This window comes from Brassica napus, chromosome C2 (genome assembly GCF_020379485.1).
Source record: "Brassica napus cultivar Da-Ae chromosome C2, Da-Ae, whole genome shotgun sequence".
Classification (NCBI taxonomy): domain Eukaryota; kingdom Viridiplantae; phylum Streptophyta; class Magnoliopsida; order Brassicales; family Brassicaceae; genus Brassica; species Brassica napus.
The window spans coordinates 52,391,306-52,413,310 of NC_063445.1; the positions used below are offsets into that span (position 1 = coordinate 52,391,306).

Genomic DNA, 22,005 nt, shown 5'->3' on the forward strand with positions numbered 1-22,005 from the left:
ATCCAACTGTTTGTAAACTCAGAAGAACGAGTTTTTTTAATAAAGAAGGTAAATGCTTTCGTGTGTATACTTATTCGTACATAACATTAGAGAACAGTTAAAGGAAACTGAAACATGGAAAAATCATTATGATTATGTGTTCTTCAAAATAACGGATTATCCACTTATATTTATAATTTTTTTTACTGTAATTTCAAATTAACATGTCAAGAAAAATATTCAATCCACTTTCCATAGTTTAGTTTTTTTTTGTCCATGCTTTAGTTATTTCTGAAATGAGCTTATAATTTGTGTCATATATATATATATATATATTCAAAAGTTATAGTAGTATACATGAAGCAGTAAAAAAATTATTAACTGAAATGTGTTTATTTGCAAGAAAAAATATTTCGATGCTTCGTCAATACTAGTATAGATATAATTGCCAATCACAATCACTTCATAGTACAACCAACTTCAAACATTTATTTCTAAAGAATATTGCACTGTATATTGTTACGGACCTGTCAAGTCGGTTGATAACTCCATTCCACCAACTCTAACTTTCTTGTGATTCGGCACATGCATGTTCTTAAACACATATAGACATTTTAGTGACCTTTGCAGTGCAACCACAAAAGTTACAGACATCTACACCTTTGTTAATTCTGGAAAAATCTTAAACCTATGAACATCAGTACGAGTTTAAAGGATTATAAATTTATCATATACACAATTGTTGTGACGGACGTGAAAAGGAACAAATGCGGAAACAGATGAATAAAAACGATGTAACTACGACACAAATATTTAACGTGGTTCACTCCTAGGGCTACGTCCACGAACAAAAAGATATTTTATTATTGGAGGCGATATTGAGCTTACAAAGTACAAGTTTAGGGTTACTTCGAATACAAGATATATATAGTAGCATCCCGTATCTAAAACCCTAGACTTTATGAACTCATGGGCCTAAGCCCACGATCAGATGTAATATCCATAATAACTTGATGCAACGCTCTTGATGCAACCGAGTCGGTATGATGTACGTGATGTAACATCAACCGCCTAGATGTTACATCCAGATTCAAGGCATATCAACAACAATCAATATAAAAATCTTAAACAAATATTTAATTCAATTCGTTTTGCTTTCTTAAATTTCTTTATCTTCTTCTAAGTTAATTCACTTATCTTCGTAAAAGTTTTTTATTTGTCACCTTATAGATTAATAAGAACTTTAGTAATTAACAACTGCTTGTCTTGATTCGAATAAATTTAACATTCGTTAAAAAATAACTACTTGTCAATGTAATAGTTAAGAACCTGACTAACTGAAATTTATAAGCCAAAAAAAAAAAGAATGCCCAATATTATAGCATATTAAATATTTTAAACATATAATACGACCTCGAGGAGGAAGAAACACGCATTGCAAAACAGATCCTTCCTTTGTCCCAACTTAATAACTGAAATCATATTAAATAGATCATGATATTTTATCCTAAAAATGAGAGGCTGGAAGGATTTATGATTGACAACACAAAATATGAACGTTAGCACAAATCGTAATATGAATCTATTCTTCATATCTATGCCAACGTGTATAAATATATATAGGTGTGTGATTTTATGTGCCTCGGGCTAGCATTTCTTGATACCTCTTAAAGGACAAGAGTTTCTGAAGCTTCATCTGCTTATGAAACCTTGAAATGAAGAGATCCGCAACATGGTCGATCTCATCTTCTAGCTTGAAACTCTCTCCTTCTTCTTTCTTCGAGTTCCTCACCATATCTATGACAGAACTTCCTTGGCCTTCCTCCAAGTCCCCAAAATCCTCCTCACCTTCGAACAACGTGTGCCTCAGATCAGGATACTTGTCACATTCCTCGCCTTGTACGTCATAACTCTCACAGTGAGCCACTTCCCCGTTGTTGTAGAGGATTATAGCCTTGCTATTGTCTTGTTCATGGTCGTAGTCTTGCTCTTGATCTGAATGCCCTAGGAGGTTGTGGATCTTGTTGGAAATTGAACGGAACCCGAGCTTCTCATGTTTCACAAGGGACAACATGAGGAGTCTTGTCTTGAAAGCACTTGTTTTATTCTTTATGGCTATAGATTTCGCCTTTGCTGCGGAACTCAACAATGCAACGACATGTTTCATCAATGCCGTAGCTTTCTTCATTTCTCTCTTTGTAATATAAGCTTTAGTAAATAAATGTTATTGGTGTTACTTAGCTAGCATGGGAAGGAACATTGGTGGTGAGAGCCTTTAGGGGTTTATATAAGAGTGTACTCAAAAGCTAACGTAACGAGTCGTCTTTATGAGTCTTGTCGTATTGTTTAAATTTAATTAATGGCTAAATGGTTTACTTAATGGCGGAGCAATCTTCTCACAATTTGACACGTCGAGATTACACCATTTGATGTAGTGGACGACTTACTTTTAATGTTTAACCTTTATGGCTTTATGTCACGCTCCCTTTCAAATTGCATCGTGCCTACAATTTCACAAACGTATGCAATTAAAATGTCTTTTACTTTGTTCAAGATTCTCGAGATACTAATTTTGTTGTTAATTTTATATATAAATGTGACCTAACGGGTTACTTTGGAGATGAGTCGGATAGGTTTTATTTTCATATTATAAAGTCTCAGACCTACCATTAAATTTGAAACGAATAAAAATGTTTGCTTAACTTGGTTCGTGTTCGCTACGTCATAATAGATGTGCAACATGTGTAAGTAGACGTGTAGTTTTCTCAAAACAAAAAAATTAGACGTGCAGTCGCAGAAGCCCATGGAGCGTCTTTAGCTGATTGTCTAGTGCATGCAATGAGGAGAGAATTAGTACGGCGAACTAACTATGTTAATGTTTTGAGGGGTTAATTAGGTAGATAGCCTTTAAAGGTTTATTTGTACAGGAGACCTTAAACAAGTTGATTTGTTTGTGTTTATGTCAACTAGTAGCTTGTGCTCTGCACTACAACGACGAGTCCCACCGGACGTGGAGAGTTTGATTTATCATCGCTCTCTGGTGAGCAATCTGAGAACGACTGGCGCGACATACCTCTCAGCAAAACCCTATATTGGAATTTTAAATCTAAATTCAGGCATTTCAGGCATTTCAAGCTTTCTGGTCACTGTTACGGAGTTTCTCAACTCTTAACAGCCATGCTTTCCGACTTATTTGAGATTCACATAGTCTCGTCGGAAAGTTCAGTCGGTGTTAGTACCGATTTCGCTGGTCTAATGGGCTGCTCAGCCACATCCAGCTCCTCAACAGGTAGTTTTGCCGTCCAAACCTATCTGTTAGGTCTCTTCAACGTCGATTCCGACTATTTCTTGCTCGCTGCTGTGAGCATTGTTTCAAAGGTACAAGTGAAGTCTTTTCAGAGGTTTCTTTACTTTGAGCAAGTCTCCCTTTGTAACATATCTATCCTTTGTGTTATTGTTCGACATTTGTTGTTAGTCACACTGTCGAGTATACCTCTAGTTGTTATCTTCTTGTCGTTGAACACTGTTCCAGTTGTAGTTCGTCTAAGCCGTAGGGCTTTTTAATTTTAATATAATCAGTTTGTGACAAAAAAAAATGTCAACTAGTAGCTAGTTTTTTTTTTGTCATCGACTTAAACAAATTCAACTAAAACTTTGCAAACATGTACCTAGTTTGTGTTTGAGCTCATACATGTTTTCCGGACTCAAAATAGAAAGACAAATAGTATTCCACGCGGTGAAAAGAGTCAACCGTCCTATATCGTTTATATCTATTATAACACGGTAACAAAAAAAATAACATACAATTCTGTTTTTTGGTCTATTTATTTATGATTTTATCAACGTATTATACTTTATACTTGTTAACTAGTGCATCTGATAACAAGACTCGCTATTCATGTAAAATTCACAAGGAGTCCAAACCATTTTCCATTTCTGTTCAAAGATTTTATTGAATAACGACTAGTCGAGTTATTAAATGTGATTAACTTTTCCTACAAAAGCAACTTTACAACCAAATCATCAAAACAAAAGTGTTATTTCTTACCTAAAAGAGGTTTCATAAAATTTATGAAAAAAAGTATCAGAATGGGAGAAGATGCTTGGATAAAGTTACAGACAGCTTAAGCTATCCAGCGGCGACGTAATTTCATTGTACTTCTCTTTAAATCGTAGCTTTAACAAGTACTTTTCTAATTTTTCTTCTTTATTAAAGTTATTCTTTATTTACTTTTCTAAAATCCGGGGAAGGAAACTGATTGCATGTGATGGTTTTGTATAACTGGAAAGTGCTTACGCACTTTGGTCTCACATTTCAAGGCGCCACGAATTTTCTTGCTCAAATGATATCTAAAGCTTTATAAGATTCTATTTCCCTTGTCACCATACTTTAATCCCTACTCTAGAATTCTAGATATTTTAGAATTTAGATATTATACTTTGTCTTGTCGTGTATCAACATTAGTTAAAGTATGTGATCTCAAATTCAAATCTCACACTCAATAAGATGTTTAGTGGATATCCGAATTGAGATTTTTTTTTAGACAAAAAGGAAACAAGGCATACTCAAATCATTTGCGCTGGTTTATAAGCTTAATAAAAAAAAATCGAAATCGAATGTAACTTTTATCTCAGAAAATATAGCATGTGTTTAAATATGTGAAGTGTGCTATAGTTTACCAAGCGGTCGTGACAGAAAATATGAAAATTTTGTATCTTGAGCTCAAGTTGTAGATTTAATATCATATTACGTATTTCCAGTAGTACGTAAAACCGATAAGAAGATTTTACAAAACTAGATTTCTCCTGAGGAATTAAAATGTCACGTTAGATATTATTATATCAAAGGTTTTTGGGGAAAATGGGCTGTTAATTCCCAATCTTTTTGAAATAGGCAATTTAAATACCGAATTATTGGTTGCGCGATTTAATGCCCCAACTAGTAGTTGACTTGGCAAATTAAAGACTACGAAAGTCAGCAGTTAAATCATAAAACTTTGTCGTTAGTTTTAATTCCCCTCAGTTACGATATAACTCAAAATCCCAAATTTGGAACCCTACTTTCGACAGGGGCAATTCCGGCGAGCGAGAGGTGATTTCCGGCGGGATAAGAGAGCGAATCCGGAGACCTCATGAAGAACTTCGAGAAGAACAAGAAGCTTTGTCGGGAAACAGTTCAAATAGCTTCTGGACATCATCCCCACTATCGTCATCACCCTCGTGGTATTCATTTCCATCTTCACAGCCAGCCTCTCTAAAGTGATCCTCTTCACGGATTGGTACATCGATAAACTCATTATCATCCGACTGCAGCACCGGTTCAGACTCCTTGTATCCAGCCATATCTTCAACAATGACCTCACAATCATCTCCCTCAACGGATGAATTCTCACGCGACTCAATAGCTTCTTGTTCGTTTTGATGTTCCATAGTTTCTTCTTCATTCTCATGTACTGTTGTTTCTTCTTCATGTACCATTGTTTCTCCATCAAATCTAGACACATCGACATCTTGTGTCCTAATACAAAGTCCACATGTAAAGAGAATCATTAAGAACGAGAATCAATAACAAGAATCAAAAATAAAAATTAGTAACAGGGATAGTAACATGAAAAGAACTTATTTTACCTTTCTCTCTCAGCATCTATGGGAACTTCAGAAACGTTTGGACCTGCAAGAATGTTGGGAGCATCAGAAACATTGGGAACTTCAGGAACTATGGGATTTGATGATCCTCTTCGGGTTTGAAGCTTATTCCGTGCTCCTCCTCGTCTTCCGGTGAACGTCCTCACCATCACGCCGGAAATTTCTTTGCACTCAATCTAGGGTTTCAGATTGGGGATTTCTGAGTTTTTAAGAAAAGTCGAAAACAATGTTTCACAGTACTAACGGGTTCCGTTTAAAACATGACGTCTGACTTCTGTAGTCTTTAATTTACCAAATCAACAACTAGTTGAGGCATTAAATCACGTAACCAATAGTTTGGTATTTAAATTGCCTATTGCAAATAGATTGGGAATTAAAAGCCCATTTTCCCAAGGTTTTTGGCTATTTGCTTTCGGACAGCGCGCCTCAAAGGTTACCTTTCGAATCTTGAGAACTGAGGTCGCCAAGGTAAAATAATATTTACATGTTTTATTCTTGGGCTGAGGGATAACGGCACAAAGGCCCATACTCCTAGCATATCCAACCCCATTCTATTTTTTCTTCTAAAATAAAGTTTAGAGCAAAAATACTCAAATAGTACTCTATTTTCTATTTTATAATAATGTAAACCTACTTTTTTACTCTATATATAGAGTAATTTTTTTATTTTTTGTTCATCACTCTATTTTTTACTCTAAAATCGAATACCATTGCAGCAACATCCAAGACCAACTCTATTACAAAGTTACTCTATTTTAGAAGAAAAAATATAAAATAGAGGAAACCATAACCTTATAATAGAGATGGGGCAAAAATAGAGATGGTGTTTTCGTTTGGATGTGTTCCTCTATTATAGAGATTTCTATTATAGAGGTGGGTTGAAGATGCTCAGCAATCTGCTACATTCAGTCCTACGGCTACAACAACCTTACCAATGTGGGGGTTTCTTTCCAAGTCGTAGCAATACTACAAATGCTTTCCCACAAGCCATTCAATAAGTCTATATAGAACTACAAAGCTTCCATTGGATTAAAGAATGGCTGTTTAGAAATGACAAAACAACAGACATGTAGACAATAAACAAGAGCCGAGACAGTTGATGCGAGAATAATTTATAACTAAATGAAAGCAGAGGAATTAGAATCCAACTAGTGGTTTGATGATAGTTTCAAAATCTTCTCATAATCAAAAAAAAAAGAAAGAACGTCACAATACAATAAGAAGTACTAAGCAAACTGAATAAAGATCTTGACTTCCCTCACAGCAACATTTGTAAAAAGATGAATTATTCTCACTTCTTCCTGAAAGAGCATCCCTCCGTGAGCCTGGCTTTACCACCAGTGGGCTGGCACAGAACCGTCTGACAGTTTCCACACACTACAACTGTTTGCGAGTGGCTGAACACTGTCGTTCTGCAAAGTTATAATTACACAAACAATACGTCAGTAATGTCTAGACTCGACAGCAATTTCTTAATACCAATCTCTCCAATTAAATAAAGCATCAGTTTTCTTACAAAACACTAAACAGATTCTTCCTAACATTGTAACACCAATCTATATACTCAACATTCAAACCAATACTCAACATACGAATCAATGACAAGAGGATTAGAAAACTCACATGTTGAAGCATCCCTGGCACTTAACGTCCTGCAACACGAACACGGAACATCAGACTTAACTGTATCGAGTTCAGTCGTGTCTTACAGATTTAAGAGAGAGGGAGAAAGACGTTACCATGAAGAAGGAGTTAGGAGACTGCACGAGACGCTTGAGCTTGTGCTTTCTCTTCTCGAGCTCAGCTGGAGGGTTGAGCAGATCGATGTCGTTTTGGAGAACCTAAGAGAGCCACAGATCCAAAAACAAAACTCAGAAAATCAAGAGCACGGACGAGGAGATACGGAGAGAGGAGATCTCACCATTGTTGCGTTGAGGAAAATGCGACGAAGACGAGCTGGTGAAAACCCTAGACGGAGGATGCAAGAGAAATCACTCTAAAATGACAATTTTTGTGGACTATATATATATATATGGCTGTGTGTGGGCCTACGTTGGGCTCGATAGGCCCAGCCCATTACTCGTTCTGGTTCGGATTGTAGTCTCCAGTATCACGAAGACAAGTTCAGCAAACATGTCTTCACTCTTGCTCCAACAGAGACTGAAGATTCAAAGCTTGTCTAGACTCTAGACTCTAGTATCAGTTTAGCATGTGTGCGTGACTCATGAGTCTACCTCAAATAACTTAGTGACAGAATATATTAGCTGCAACTTGACTGTTAATTTTTGGAATATAATGGTGTCGAAAGACTTATTCCATTGATTCTAAACGATATTTCACTATTCGACACGAATGGAGTTGAATACTTGTTCCATCAATTCCACAACTAAATATATAAAATACAAAGAGAATCATTCCATAACAAATTTGATTATAAATGAAAGGAATAAATTCTATTTCAATTTTTTTTGTATTCCATTCCATCGGTTCTTAAATATTTTAGCAGTTACAGCCATTGTATATTTGGTAACATGTTAGATTTCATTAACAACAAAGAACCGAGTCATGGTTGAAAAAATTGGTAGACATGTCGGGCTTGCCATGGCGTATACATTTAGCAGATATGTCATGAGAACAATTAATTGTTCTTTCATCTGATAAATCCATAAGGTTATTGCTGAACACCATAGGATCATAATTGAAAGTTCCTGAACAGCAAAGTTATGATAAGAGTAGATCTGATGTGTTCAACCCTCCATTGTATCCACAGAGAAAATGGTTCAGACAAAATCTTACTACTTTTAGAGAGTAATATTTAAAATGGTTCCACAATCAAATTTTCTATAGAATCAGTTCGAAGGAATAAAAAACAAAAACAATACACCCTTTCACTAATTTCTAACGCAACATGATCTCAATCATGTCTGAGTTGTATCTCCATTAAGAAGATGATCCAAGAAGGTTTGCTGATACTGCCAGGCAACAAAAACAATACTCTTTCACCTAGGAAGATGCAGAAGCTGTACGCTTCTCATAATCGCCTTGCTCTTCCTTAATGAACTCCTCTAGCAGCTCACGCTGTCTCTGCGTTATATTTCTGCCAAAGTACATAAACAAAAACATAAGAGATCACGATGCCTCACATGAAAACAACACAAGTTATGGGGGAGGACTTACGCAGGGATGCTGACGTTGAAATGCACGTATTGATCCCCAAATTTAGTTGACTTTCTTGCTCGAATACCTGTGTTTGTATCGTAATGTCAATTGATAAGTAAACAAACAGAGAAGCATCACACTCACAGCTTCAAGTATTCTAAAACTGACACAAGCAAAACAAAAAAAAAAAGAAAGCTCACCTTTATTTCTTAGCACTACCTTCTGACCAGGTTGGGTTCCAGGACGGACCTGCACCAAAAAGAGTTTCCGAGTTTAGAATTTCTAAGGCAGTTCCAAGAGCAGCCTTTAAACTAAACTGAAACTGTAATTAACTAGCAATTAACCGGCAAGTTACGGTAAAATTTAAAAACATGTAAGAAATGTGAAAAATATTCAAAAACCTTCACAACAACATCACCGGTGAGGGTTGGAACTTGAATGGTTCCTCCAAGAATGGCCTGACAAGATGAAGAATATACAATTAGTTAAAAATGGTCTCATGGACACTACACTAGAAGTTCAAAGCACCTATGAACAATTTAGAGACATGATTGACAAGAGATGTTACTTCACCTGAGTAACACTGATAACCGAATTCACATGAATATCTGATCCCTCTCTGCGGAAGACAGGATCTTCACGAACCTGAAAACGAACACAACCGAGTTATTGAGAATACAGTAACAACGTTGTTAACTACGATTGTCCATTGGAAAGTATGTAACTAAGTAAAGTCACCTTAAAAATAACATATAGATCTCCAGGTTGGTCACCATCAGGATCAGCCCCACCAGACTTTGACACCTTTAAGGTATCGGTATTGTCAACCCCTGCAAAGATTCAACAAATGTGTACAACTCAAGAGCTTGAAGGAGAGTGAAGACTACACAGATTTTTCTTTTGCTGCTCTCAAATCGGATTTAAACAAAACAATTTTTCTAGACCGATAACACTCAAAATATCTAGACGCCAGCCTAATCAATAATCTCAATTAAAGCGTCAAGCGATTATGGATAATATATGCAAAAAAAAATATATATATATATTACCTGGATCAATATTGACTTTCACTGTCTTCTGTCCTCGAACCACTCTACCCCCTCTACAGGATTTGCAAATACTCTAGCAAAACCCCAACATAAGAAAATTGATGAGTGGTCCAAACCTACTTTAAGGACCAAAACATTTGGGATGGATCTAATAGAAAATGGGATATTTAGACATACACACACAGATAAACACTATTCATATGACATGATATATAAAGTGTAATATGACATACTGAGAAGGTTTGACCAGCTCCACCACACTTGTCGCATGTTCGTTGGATGCTTAACATACCCCTTCTCATTGTTGTCTGAAAAAACGTAACAGTCTCACCTTAAAAACCATTTAAAACAAAAAAAAAATCATAATTACAGTGGCCAAACTAGAGTTTTGTAACATGACACTGACCATCCCAGAGCCGTTACAGGCTTTACATCTTTCACGTTTGGTCCCAGGAGGAACACCTTGTCCACCTAAATGTAAGAGGACGAACAAAAATTTAACTTTAGATTGATACAATATCAACATATAAATGATTGTGTAAGAGTATACACATACCACAAGTGTTACAAGCAAGTTCGGTTTGAAAAGTCACGGTTTTGGAGCATCCTTGAACAGCTTCCATGAAAGAAAGCTCAAGCAAAACCTTACAACAGTACACAAGGAAGAAGAAAAAAAGAGAAAAGTATTAATCATGGAGCATAAAAGTTACTTCTTAAAAAAAAATAAGCAGATGGTAATATACCTTGACATCTTGGCCTCCGAACTCTTGCTTGTTCCTGCTGAAGATCTGATAATTTAAAAAAGAATTAGCGTTTTAACATTTGCATTCAAAATATCAACATATTATATGAAAATAAAAGTATTACATCGAAGATATCAAATGGGTTAAACCCTTCACCGAAACCTCCATCATTTGGATACCCACCGCCGCTAGCATTTTGCTCAAATGCTTCATGCCCAACCTGCAGACATTACAACAAACTTAGATCACATCTGCACAAACATTTACAGCTTGTAATAACGAAACTCAAAATAAAATAAGAGGCCTATGTACCTGGTCATATAGGTCACGCTTCTCCTTATCTTTCAAAATCTAATCAAAAAAAAAAAAAAAAAATTCCCTTCAGTATAAGATTCTAAACAGTTCATACCAAACGGTTTCATCCAAGATGTGGAGACAAACTCACTTCATAAGCTTTTGAGACCTCTTGGAACTTCTTCTCAGCTTCAGGGTCATCTTTATTCATATCAGGATGGAGTTTCTTAGCTAGCTGCAAAAAGCAAAAGCATCAACCAATGAGAAACCAGCAGGCATATCAAATGAACAAACTAAACGATGCAAGCACACAACCATACCCCATAATAAGCCTTCTTGATTTCACCTTCTGGAGCATTCTTGCTCACTCCAAGAACTTCATAGTAGTCCTTAGCCGACATAAACGACGAACCTGATTATTCAAAAGACCGTTAGAGATTCAGTTACAAAACAACCTAACAATTTTCAGAGTCAAGGAAGCTCCCAAGGCTAACCTGTTCCATGAATAGACCTTGTCGAACCAAAACTAGAATTAAAACCTCCAAAATTGATCCATTTCCGACCATCCCCTTCATTACAAGAACATAAGTAATGTCAACCTCTCCGACAACAACTCAATTTGACTCATTAACACACACAAACCAGTTCACAATTTTACCAGATTTAGAAGCGTAATCTCCAAGAAACTTGGCAGGATTGGTAGTACCAGTATTCAATCTCCTAAAGCTCCCAATAGCTACTCCCCTGAGTCTCTGCAGATTCCCATGAACTGAGAGTATTAGAGAGGTAGAAAGAGAGATAGAGAGAGATTGAGAGAGACGAACTGACTTGATTGGTAAGATCTTGTACAAGCGGTGAGGAGAGACATCGACGAGTCAACAAGCGAAGAACCCTTGCGCCATTGGTAGGGATCATTCTTCCTCGAAGACTTTAAAGATTCGATTTTTATAAATATCTAATGCTCGAATTAAATGGAGATTTTAGGGTTCAGGGGAGCCTCAGACAGAACAGCCAAACAGCTTAAAACCCTAGCAAAACCCTGTTTTGGAAGATGCTGCTGCTTCAGAACTTTGTAGAAGACGCAGTTTCTGTTTGCTAGCCACACAATACCGGGTCAACCCGACCCGGAATATTATTGCCTTTAAATGGGCCCACTGGCCCATTAAAAAGCCTGAACTCAATTAGTAATGCTTCTTCTTATTCTTAATCAACTTGTGGAAATTAATTCACACAAAGTTTTAGGATTATTACATTGGAGTAAATTTAGGTTATTACAACAATAATTTACAACAGAATAAAGACATGATAGTGATTTTACATAATTGGATTATTAATTAGTAACAAGGAGGCAAGTCAGGAGGTGGAGGCAGAATCTGCTGGTTTAGTCCTCTTCCATTCTTGACAATGAAGACCACTTTCATTCCCCACGTGAGATGTCTATCAAAGTGGCAGTGCATGAACCATACCCCTACACAGACACAAATTACAAACACTACTATAATAATGAAGAAGACACCAAGGTAACGTTGATTCTAGGTTTATAACGAGGACCATGGTTTTGAAGCAGCATCTGTTTACAACTCTCACATATGCAAATGGAACATTCTAGAATTCTAAAATTGTAAGAGTTAATATAAATTACATAAACCTTAGTTTTTTTTTTCTTTTTTTATCGTTTATATTTTGTAAACTTTGGCTTTTATTTCTTGAAATGATATACATTTTTAGAAGAATTATTTATAAACCTTTGAATTGTTAAAAACTGAAATTTTATGTAAAATGTTTGTAGGTCCAAAAATTTAAGGGCCGGGCATATTTATAATAAGCTTTGTATGAATAATGCAATTTACGTACCAGGATTGTCAGCTATGAATCTGATAGCGACCCAACCGTTTCTTGGCACAGTCGCAGTATTTTTGTACGGAGGATCTTTGAGGTTATAGTTCGACGGAGCTTCAGTTACGTTATAGTTACCAAACCCGACACCAACCATGTAGAAACTAAAACCATGGAGATGCATGGGATGATCGATTCCACCACCAACTAAACTCGTCCCTTGGAGAACAATCTCAACACTTTCCCCAAACTTAAGTATTTTCACCTCCGTAGCAAGTCTTGGAGTCTGCAAAAACAACGGTTGATCATCCGCGGTAAAGTTGAAAACGAGCGGTGGAAACTCTGGAAACCGCGTTCCGTAAACTCCCTTAATGTGATAATAGTAAGCTTTTAGTATGTCCACGTGACTCGGTGTAACGAACGATATGTTGTTCATGCTCGCCGCTAGTCTCGATCCGTTTGGACCTTCACACGAGTTGTTAGGACACATGAGAAGGTTTATTGAAACCGTCGAGATTATTCTACGTGAGATCTTGACGGGAACTTGTCCGGAGTATAAGCTTGTGATGTTGGTAAAGAATGCGAAAGCTGCTGACGTGTCGTTGTAATAAGGAAGGTTTGGGTAACGTTTTGAAGACGACGACGTTTTGGTTTTACTTGAAGAGTTGTAACATAAGATCCCGATAGTTGTGGAGTTGTTGAAGCTGATGTTAAGGTTGCTATGGTAAGCTCTTGCGGCCATGTAATAAGTGCTTTTTGGATTTTGGTCGGCGTGTAATAACAAGTCTAGCGTTTGGCCTGGAGAGATGGTGATGTAAGTAGCGTTTATTGGTTTGGTGTAGTGGCCATCGGCGGCAACCACGGTGAGATTGTGTTTTGCGATTGCGAAGAAGAGGATTAAGTTCATTGCGGCGTTTACCATCCGAATGCGATAGGTTTTGCTTTTCTCCACCATGAACTCGAATGTATCTGTTTAGCATATATACATGTCAAATAACGAATTATTTAAATAAATTTAAACTTTAAACATGCATATGCATTCATATTGCTTTTTCAAATATATAACACAACTAGATATCAAACCGCACGACCGTGCGGTGGGATTATGTATAAGTTATTAATAATTTTTAAATTTATAAAATAAATAGTTCTGTTATTAATAATTTAACTAACATTTTCTTTCTGGTTAACATATATAATAAAATTATATTTGGTATTTTTAGTTTCTATATATTATGTGCATAAAATTTATGAATAATTTGATGATGGGTGATATATGGAAAGAAATTCATTATGTTATTATGTTTTGTGATTTATTTATATAATATATCTTTCTTACTTAAAATTAAAGAATTATTGTTTATTTTTCATTTGATTAATTGTTTTGACCTAATTTAAAGATGTTTGGTATTAATTAATATTGTTAATAGCATTGATCTGTTTGGGCCAATTATTTTAGTAAAATGGCAGTGTATAGTATTTAGTAGGCTAAATTAAAATTATTTCAATATGATAATTGGGCCACTTCTAATACCTACATTTTATTATTTTGTGTCTACTACACGCAAGCCCGCGTAAAAAAACACCTAATTACTAACAAACATATTTATAATGAACAACAAAACTTCATTTAATTAAATACTAGGTAATAACATGCGCCTTGCGCGGGATGTGCTTATTACTTTTGTTATTTTTTTAATAAGGAGATATTAAATCTGTTTAATCTGGATATCGGTTCGGTTTTAGGTATTTTTTTAATCTCCTAAAATATAGTTATAATTCTAAATCAATATTTATTTTGGTTTGTTCGGTTCAAATTGTTGATGTTTTTAGTTTTTCCGGTGATAACGAAAAAGTATTCTTATTTGTTTGGTTTCAGATTATATAAATTTTACATAATTTTGATGTCGAACCAATGATTTCATATTATAGTTTCTAAACATAACAAATAATAGTTAAAGAAAAGAAAAATAAAATAATTAAGATAAATCTTTTCACCATAATTTGGTCGATAGTGAAAGAAACATTAAAAATGAATATTCCAATTTCTAAAATAATTAAATACTTCAGTTATGATGAATATTTAACTATATAGATATTGATGTCAATGTTCATATGTATGTGTATGTAAAGTATATAAAAATGGTTGGTAAATATATAAAGATACTGTTAATCAATATTTTCTATTCAGAATAACATATGAAAGATAAAAATTTTAAAATAAAATTAATTAAAAAAATAAGCCTAGACATTAGTAAATTTTCTTTCATGTAAAGAAAATAATTATATCCGTAAATAGATGGTGGGAACGGATCGAGTATCCGGGTATTTGGAGGTATTAGTATCGACTATATCCGTAGCCACCCGGATATTCGGTGTCTCGGATATCTGAATTTTTATAGAATTTTCACGGATATCCGATTTGATCCGTAAATAAAATAAAAATTTAAAAAATAAATGAAAAATCTAAAAATAATATAAAAATAATAATATTTCATTAAAAAATAAATTATTATTTAACCTTTTAAATTCTAATACCTAATATAATAAGTTTAATACATAAAAATATTGTAAAAATCATATAAACTATATTATAAATAATTTTTATATATATATATATATAATTATTTAAATATATGTATATATATGCATATAACGGATCTAATGGATATACATTCCTAAAATATTAGTATTTTTGATTTGCTTTGTTTTTTAGCAGACATTGCATTTTAGTATTTGATTTGCTTCGTAGTGTTACGGATATTCGGATTTTTCAGTTCGGATAACGAATCAAATCAAAAATTTACGATTATTTTTCTCAGACTATCCGTAAATAATAAAAATAATATATGTATAACTGGACTCTCGATTCGTTATCTTTTTTGATTCGAATCGAAAAATCTGGATATTGTGAGTTTTATTGGAACATTACATGTTTTTTTTATATTTAAAAACAAAACGTAAATTACATAGTATGAACACATTTATGTAGAGTTTGGTTTAAAAGCTTTTTGCACGTGACACGTCACCGTGTTCATTCTCAAATTGCTGTAAAGCAGCCATATGTCTATTATAGTGTGATCGCATTTATTACTATGTTTCTCTTTTAATATATAAGAGATAACTATATAAGTATTGCCTATTCTAGATTGAGACCCACTTAATGATTCCAGCAGAAAGAAAAGTGTAACTTATGAATTTAAGTGAGTCTAAATTTATAAGAGTAAGTGTATTAAATTTAAAAACTTACAAAACAATAGTTAGGTCTAATTTAATGTTTGTGTTTTAATAATATAGATATATAAAAAAAGCAGAGAATCAGAGTTCCTAACGAGTAACAACCAATATAATCAAATACAGTTAATATCTGATCAAATCCCAATTAACTAACCTATGTACCTAATTATAAAATTTATTATATTTATATTAAATAAGATAGAAAGGTAACGATCTTTTGCTTGCATGCAAACTTAATTAATTAACGCTATAAATTTTGTTTTTCATATATAAAACTATATTCAGTTTTCTTAACTAATGGATATTCGGGTGCCTCTAAAATGAAACATATATTTCCCTCTCTGTTTAAACTATAAATAATGATAAAATTAATTTTGGGATAATTACTTAAAGTATATAACGTTTTAAGCTAAATAATTTTAGAATTTTTTTTTTGAAAATTTTTGTTTTTGATCAAACACTATGATTAACTAATTAGATGGGTAACTTTTTGAAAACATTTAGTAAAAAAAAAAATATATTAAAAACATCGACATTTTATTTTTAAAAACGATTACTTGAATTTGTTAAAAAAATACGATTACTTGAAACAAATGCTCATTTGAATAATTTTACTTATTTTCTTAATCTATTATATAACACTAATGTTTCCACAATTTTTATTCATAGTCATACTCATGACCCGTACATCGGTACATGTCTCTTTTCATCTCCATTTAAAGTTTTATCCAAAAGTTATAATCAAAAATCAAAAACCGAAAGAAAAAAAAAGATTAAGAAAGTACTCATTATGGAGAAAGGGATAAGATTATAAAAAATAAAACCTGATTTAGAGCAAGGATACAAGAAACCAGGATGTCCATTGATGGTCAAAGCATCGGACACATTTGGGTCACCTCCTGTCCACGTGAACAGTTCCACTACTTCCCTCACATCCTTCTTCCACCACTCTCCTAAACATTTTTATGAAATTTAAACATTTTGTTCAGTTAAGAAAAGTATATACTATATGCTTTGTTTTGTACCCAAAATCAAGGGGACTTCATGATCAGCTTTTGGAAAAGGGAGGGATTTCGGGGGGCGAGGATACACAAAAATAAGACCGTGTACGGTAGCACGCGTCCAAGAGCTATGAGCATGCCACCAAACAGTCGTGTCTTCGGTGGAAAATATGACTTCATACATGAAATCAGACCCAGGTCGAATTGGGCATTGTGTGATGTATTCTGGTCCATCTGACCATGGGTTTCTCGGCTGCTCTACACCATGCCTGTGTTTATTCAACCACCGAGAAATCGTTATATGTTTGTAATAGGCACGGTCGGATTCGAGATTGATAAAGCCATAAACATTTTTAGGTTAATTTCAATTAATATTTTTTTTAATAACTTTAAAATTTGAGGACCAAGACGAATGTTTCATCGGGATTTGCTAAAAATAGACCTTGGTGATAAGTATAATGTACTCAAAAAGGGGTAAAAAAGAAGAAGTGGTTTTAGATTTACCAATGCATGGTGATATTTTCACTAGCTCGGTTACGAACGTTAACGTAAATGGTGTCTCCTTTGTAAACCTTTAGAGTTTGTCCAGGAAACTGACCATTAACTGTTAAAATCTTCTTCGTGCTACACAGTTTCTTATATGGAACTTCCTTAACCTGCCAGTAATCAACTCTTACTTTATGACCGATCCAAGTTAGTTTACTCACGTCCTATTGAGTGATCATTGAAAAAAAAAACTCACCGTGAATGTGTAGCGATGTGCAGTGCAACTACTGTAGAGGGAAAGAGAGATTAGAAAGTAAATGAACAAAGGATGTGACATTTTGAGAGTGCTTTAGCAAATGCTTATTGGAACAAAGGTTAAGCGGAGAAGATAGAGGCTTGCGTGTGTATTTTATATACGCCTCTCTCCACGTCTTTCTCAAGTTGGTTAGTTTCGTATATAAGAACTAGGAATTACAAATTTACAATATTAGTATGTTCTTCCATTGATGTTCATACACAAATCCTGTATTTATAACGTAAACTTTAAATATAAGATATATACTCCATGACTATATATATATATATATATTATTACTAAAAATCATCACTATAGTCTATATATGTTGTTGATCAAAAAAAAAAAAAAGAGGTCTATATATGTTATATAGTACTTTGAATATTTAAGTAATTTTATTAATTGTTTTAATGATTTAATTAATTAAGGTAAAACTAGCAATGTGTTTCTAGAACAATTTGCGAAAGAATTTTATGAATCTGAATTTTTTTGGTCGACAATGACAATAAATGTAACATCTCTTTTGTCCAATTTTGACTTATGGGTTTCACATTGTCAACAAATATGTAACAACATCGCTTTGGTCAAACGAAACGTTCAATTTAGCTAAAACAGTATAGTCGTTAAGAGTGGAAAAATGAATTTTCATTAATTTGAGTAGTAGTTAAAAATTATTACTATGTATTCCAGATCATTTGAGAACTTTTAGGTGTATTTTAAACATCTTAAATTTAATCGCCTAACCCATTCTCATACCGTTCGAATATATTGAGTTACCTCAAACATATAACATTTCAACAGATATGTTGTACTTGTATAGGTATGTGACGAAACAATTGAAACTTATAATATTCCATAGCATTTATGTCACTATAAATAGTCGAAACTTTTACACAACTATAGAGATATATCCTTGGAAATTTCTAATGTATCTAAACTACATAATCGAATCTTATTTGATATCTAACACAAACATGTTCGCAAATGGACAAGTTTGATTTCTAGTTAAACAACATTGAGTTTGATTAGTTGAAGCTTTCTTCCTTTATAGAAAATCCAAAACAAAAAATTTAGAAACTCGTTAACTTGTATTCTTGTGATGTTCGTAATATCCGTGAGCTAGCATTACCCTAAAGCGAAGGAGATGTTTATTACCTTATACCGAAAGAATGTTATAAAGGTATCTTTGCGAATATTTGCCCAAGTTAATGTATATATGTACAACACTGAAACTTTTAAACCGAGACAGGTGAAATGTCGATTTATATAATCCATTACCGACAGACTAGAATACGCTAACTTTTCTTCTATACTTCACAAATACACATAACATTTTGAAATTTGTCAAAGCTTTTCCACTTCATTCTGAGTCATTTTCGATTAGAATCCTTAGTTTTATTCCAAGTGGTTTCTGTTGAATAATTCATTGAATCTTTTGGATCTTAATCTTTTGAGGTCCATTAGTGCTAGGGTTTTCTGAGACACAACTATATATATTTTGTGTCTCCTCTAAACCTAGTTAGCAGCTGTAGAGAAACTAGATCTGATCTTCTTGTAGACAGATCTTTGTAATTCTTCAATCAATAAAATATCTCTTTGCCCGTGGACGTAGCCGTTAGGGGTGAATCACGTTAAATCTATGTGTCTTTCTTTATTGTTTATCCATCTGTTAATCTCTATCTTCTCACATCCGTCACAACAAATTGGTATCAGAGCTTCGGGTTAAATCTGGTGAGAAGATGTCTAGGATGAATATGAAGATCGATAAGTTTACTGGAAGGAACAATTTCAGTCTCTGGCAAATCAAGATGAAGGCGTTGCTGAAGCAACAAGGTCTTTGGGCACCGTTGTCAGGGAAGAAGGTTGAACCTGTTACTACTGAGATGGAGGTTACTGAAGAGAAGGCATATTCAACAATTTTGTTGTGTCTGGCAGATGAGTTCATCATCGAAGTTTCCGGTGTTGATGTTGCAGCTGATTTGTGGTCGAAGTTAGAGAACCTATACATGACGAAGTCTCTGACTAAGAAGCTACTTTTGAAACAACGTCTTTTCGCTCTGAGGATGCAAGAAGGTACACAACTCCAAGATCATCTTGACAGTCTAAATTCCATCTTATTGGATCTGAGGAATATTGATGTTAAGGTGGAAGATGAGGAAGCGGCACTGATTTTGTTGGTATCACTACCAAACTCCTATGAGAACTTTGTTCAGTCATTCATAGGGAGTAAGGATACAGTGAGTTTGGAGGAAGTCAGGTCAGCACTTCATAGCAGGGAGTTGCGACACAAGGCATCTGGTTCTGGTACAGATGACCAAGCTTCTGGGTTGTTTGTAAGTGGTGGAAAGAACTTTGGAAAAGACAAGAAGTCGAAAGACAAAAGGTCGTTTTCAAAGGGTCCTAAACCAACTGATATTTGCAATTACTGCAAAGAGAAAGGACATTGGAAATCTGATTGTCCTAAGAAGAAGAAGCAGACTGCGCTGGTTGCTCATGGAAAAACACATCCTAGAGATGTGTGGGTCCTGGACACATGCGCATCTTATCATATGTGTCCAAGGAGAGAATGGTTCTCAGAGTATGAGGCAGTGACTGATGGCAAGATCAAGATGGCGAATGACTTTGCTTGCGATATTGCAGGAATCGGTTCTATTAAGCTCATGACACATGATGATAGAGTTTGCACGTTGACTGGAGTTAGACATGTTCCATCTATGTCCAAGAACTTGATCTCAGTTAGTCTTTTGGATAGCAGAGGTTTCAAGTATTCAGGTGGAGATGGAGTTCTGAGTGTCTACAGGGGTTCAGATGTGATTCTCAGAGGTTTCATTCATGGTACTTTGTATTTGCTGGAAGGTTCTACGGTTTCAAGTTCAACAAATGTTGCATCTCCAGAGGTTCGCAAGGAAGATATGGACAAGTTGTGGCATATGAGGCTTGGACATATGGGCGAGCGTGGGATGCAGATTGTGTCGAAGCAGGATCTTCTTTGTGGTCATAAGACTAAGAGCCTTGAGTTCTGTGATCACTCTTTGTTTGGGAAGCTGCACAGAAAGAAGTTTCCTAAGGTTGTTCATAAAACAAAAGGCACGCTGGATTACATCCATTCAGATTGTTGGGGGTCCCTCCAAGGTGGAGTCGCTGAAGGGTCACAGGTATTTTGTGTCCATGATTGATGACTATTCGAGGAAGACTTGGATAACATTCATGAAGCACAAAAGTGAAGCTTTCAACAGCTTCAAGGAGTGGAAGATAATGGTGGAGAATCAAACTGAGAAGAAGATTAAGAGGCTTTGTACTGATAATGGTCTGGAATTCTGTTCAACAGAGTTCAATCAGTTTTGTAAGGATGCATGGATTGCTAGGCATCATACAATCAGGTATACACCACAGCAGAATGGTGTAGCAGAGAGAATGAACCAGACATTGCTGGAGAGAGCGAGGTGCATGCTTTCTAATGCTGGTTTAGAGAAGAGGTTTTGGGCTGAGGTAGTGAACACGTCTTGTTATTTGATCAATCTTGGACCGCATACAGGGATCGAGTGTCGAATACCTAATGAGGTATGGTCAGGCAGATCTGCTGATTATTTTATTCTGAGAGTCTTTGGTTGCACGGTTTACTATCATGTTAATGAAGGAAAGCTGGAACCAAGAGCGAAGAAGGGAGTGTTTATGGGCTATGGAGATGGTGTAAAGGGATACAGAGTTTGGTCTCCATCTGAGAAACGGGTTGTTATGAGCAGGAACGTTGTGTTTGATGAGAGTTCTATGTTCAAAGTTTCAGCTGAGTCCATTTCAGAAGCAGATCAGGAGGATGTTGACAAGCAGGTGGAGCTGCAGGAAGTGCAGTCAGACTACCCAGGATCAACCGATCCAGTGTCAGGGAGCGATCGATCTATGCCAGACACAGGATTGGGTGATGGCAGAGATCTCCGATCGATGTTTGACAACACGAGATCGATCAATCCTCAGGAAGAGAGCGAGCGATCGACGTCTGATGAGCAGCCTCAATCTTCTAATTCTAGAAATCAACGTATTGGGTCTGAAAAACGCAGTATTGCTAAAGACAGACCAAGGAGGGTTGATGTTAGGCCACCAGAGAGATATCGGTTTGAAGATATGGTGGGTTATGCACTACAGGTTGCAGAGGAAGTGGACACATACGAGCCGTCTACTTACAGAGAAGCCATTTCAAGTTATGCATCTGAGAAATGGTTTGCTTCAATGGGAGATGAGATGGAATCTCATGAAAAGAATCACACATGGGATCTGGTCACACT

At 35.2% G+C, this 22,005-nt stretch overlaps 5 protein-coding genes across 5 annotated transcripts; all 5 read right to left on the reverse strand.

Moving 5' to 3' along the window:
• Positions 1-1,338: 1,338 nt before the first annotated feature.
• Positions 1,339-2,247, reverse strand: BNAC02G38310D. The gene has a single exon (XM_013869743.3). It carries the CDS (start codon positions 2,165-2,167, stop codon positions 1,613-1,615), a length of 555 nt encoding a protein of 184 aa, XP_013725197.1. The 5' UTR covers positions 2,168-2,247; the 3' UTR covers positions 1,339-1,612.
• Positions 2,248-3,746: 1,499 nt separating this feature from the next.
• Positions 3,747-6,496, reverse strand: LOC111202725. Its single transcript, XM_022695588.2, has 2 exons — positions 5,608-6,496; positions 3,747-5,497 (listed from the first exon to the last, which is right to left on the reverse strand). Exons 1-2 carry the CDS (start codon positions 5,772-5,774, stop codon positions 5,110-5,112), a joined length of 555 nt encoding a protein of 184 aa, XP_022551309.1. The 5' UTR covers positions 5,775-6,496; the 3' UTR covers positions 3,747-5,109.
• A 225-nt stretch (positions 6,497-6,721) lies between these two features.
• On the reverse strand, positions 6,722-7,653 carry LOC106428973 (40S ribosomal protein S27-2). Its single transcript, XM_013869714.3, has 4 exons — positions 7,547-7,653; positions 7,365-7,466; positions 7,249-7,277; positions 6,722-7,037 (listed from the first exon to the last, which is right to left on the reverse strand). The coding sequence occupies exons 1-4, from the start codon at positions 7,547-7,549 to the stop codon at positions 6,917-6,919; spliced, it is 255 nt and encodes an 84-aa protein (XP_013725168.1). The 5' UTR covers positions 7,550-7,653; the 3' UTR covers positions 6,722-6,916.
• Positions 7,654-8,401: 748 nt separating this feature from the next.
• Positions 8,402-11,958, reverse strand: LOC106428975 (chaperone protein dnaJ GFA2, mitochondrial). Its single transcript, XM_048747011.1, has 18 exons — positions 11,699-11,958; positions 11,529-11,622; positions 11,365-11,439; positions 11,191-11,282; positions 11,022-11,105; positions 10,889-10,927; positions 10,701-10,796; positions 10,577-10,621; positions 10,390-10,477; positions 10,240-10,304; positions 10,067-10,141; positions 9,834-9,906; positions 9,523-9,614; positions 9,358-9,429; positions 9,186-9,242; positions 8,985-9,033; positions 8,803-8,869; positions 8,402-8,722 (listed from the first exon to the last, which is right to left on the reverse strand). The coding sequence occupies exons 1-18, from the start codon at positions 11,783-11,785 to the stop codon at positions 8,629-8,631; spliced, it is 1,344 nt and encodes a 447-aa protein (XP_048602968.1). The 5' UTR covers positions 11,786-11,958; the 3' UTR covers positions 8,402-8,628.
• A 93-nt stretch (positions 11,959-12,051) lies between these two features.
• Positions 12,052-17,902, reverse strand: LOC106428988 (laccase-15-like). Its single transcript, XM_048747010.1, has 6 exons — positions 17,687-17,902; positions 17,449-17,600; positions 16,969-17,213; positions 16,768-16,896; positions 12,725-13,675; positions 12,052-12,338 (listed from the first exon to the last, which is right to left on the reverse strand). The coding sequence occupies exons 1-6, from the start codon at positions 17,765-17,767 to the stop codon at positions 12,205-12,207; spliced, it is 1,692 nt and encodes a 563-aa protein (XP_048602967.1). The 5' UTR covers positions 17,768-17,902; the 3' UTR covers positions 12,052-12,204.
• Between the last annotated feature and the right edge of the window lie 4,103 nt (positions 17,903-22,005).

What these genes read in the sequence shown, in the direction of transcription:
- BNAC02G38310D (XM_013869743.3), bottom strand. Translation starts at nt 2,167, where the DNA reads ATGAAGAAAGCTACGGCATTGATGAAACATGTCGTTGCATTGTTGAGT.
- LOC111202725 (XM_022695588.2), bottom strand. Translation starts at nt 5,774, where the DNA reads ATGGTGAGGACGTTCACCGGAAGACGAGGAGGAGCACGGAATAAGCTT. An exon ending in ATAGATGCTGAGAGAGAAAG is followed by an intron (nt 5,498 to 5,607) that starts GTAAAATAAGTT and finishes ACTTTGTATTAG; the next exon opens with GACACAAGATGTCGATGTGT.
- LOC106428973 (XM_013869714.3), bottom strand. An exon ending in CTCCTAACTCCTTCTTCATG is followed by an intron (nt 7,278 to 7,364) that starts GTAACGTCTTTC and finishes TTCGTGTTGCAG; the next exon opens with GACGTTAAGTGCCAGGGATG. An exon ending in TGCCAGGGATGCTTCAACAT is followed by an intron (nt 7,038 to 7,248) that starts GTGAGTTTTCTA and finishes ATAACTTTGCAG; the next exon opens with AACGACAGTGTTCAGCCACT.
- LOC106428975 (XM_048747011.1), bottom strand. Translation starts at nt 11,785, where the DNA reads ATGATCCCTACCAATGGCGCAAGGGTTCTTCGCTTGTTGACTCGTCGA. An exon ending in TCAAGAAGGCTTATTATGGG is followed by an intron (nt 11,106 to 11,190) that starts GTATGGTTGTGT and finishes TGCTTTTTGCAG; the next exon opens with CTAGCTAAGAAACTCCATCC. An exon ending in GAGCTGGTCAAACCTTCTCA is followed by an intron (nt 9,907 to 10,066) that starts GTATGTCATATT and finishes GGGTTTTGCTAG; the next exon opens with AGTATTTGCAAATCCTGTAG.
- LOC106428988 (XM_048747010.1), bottom strand. Translation starts at nt 17,767, where the DNA reads ATGTCACATCCTTTGTTCATTTACTTTCTAATCTCTCTTTCCCTCTAC. An exon ending in GAAAATATCACCATGCATTG is followed by an intron (nt 17,214 to 17,448) that starts GTAAATCTAAAA and finishes GAATAAACACAG; the next exon opens with GCATGGTGTAGAGCAGCCGA. An exon ending in ATTCATAGCTGACAATCCTG is followed by an intron (nt 12,339 to 12,724) that starts GTACGTAAATTG and finishes GTGTCTGTGTAG; the next exon opens with GGGTATGGTTCATGCACTGC.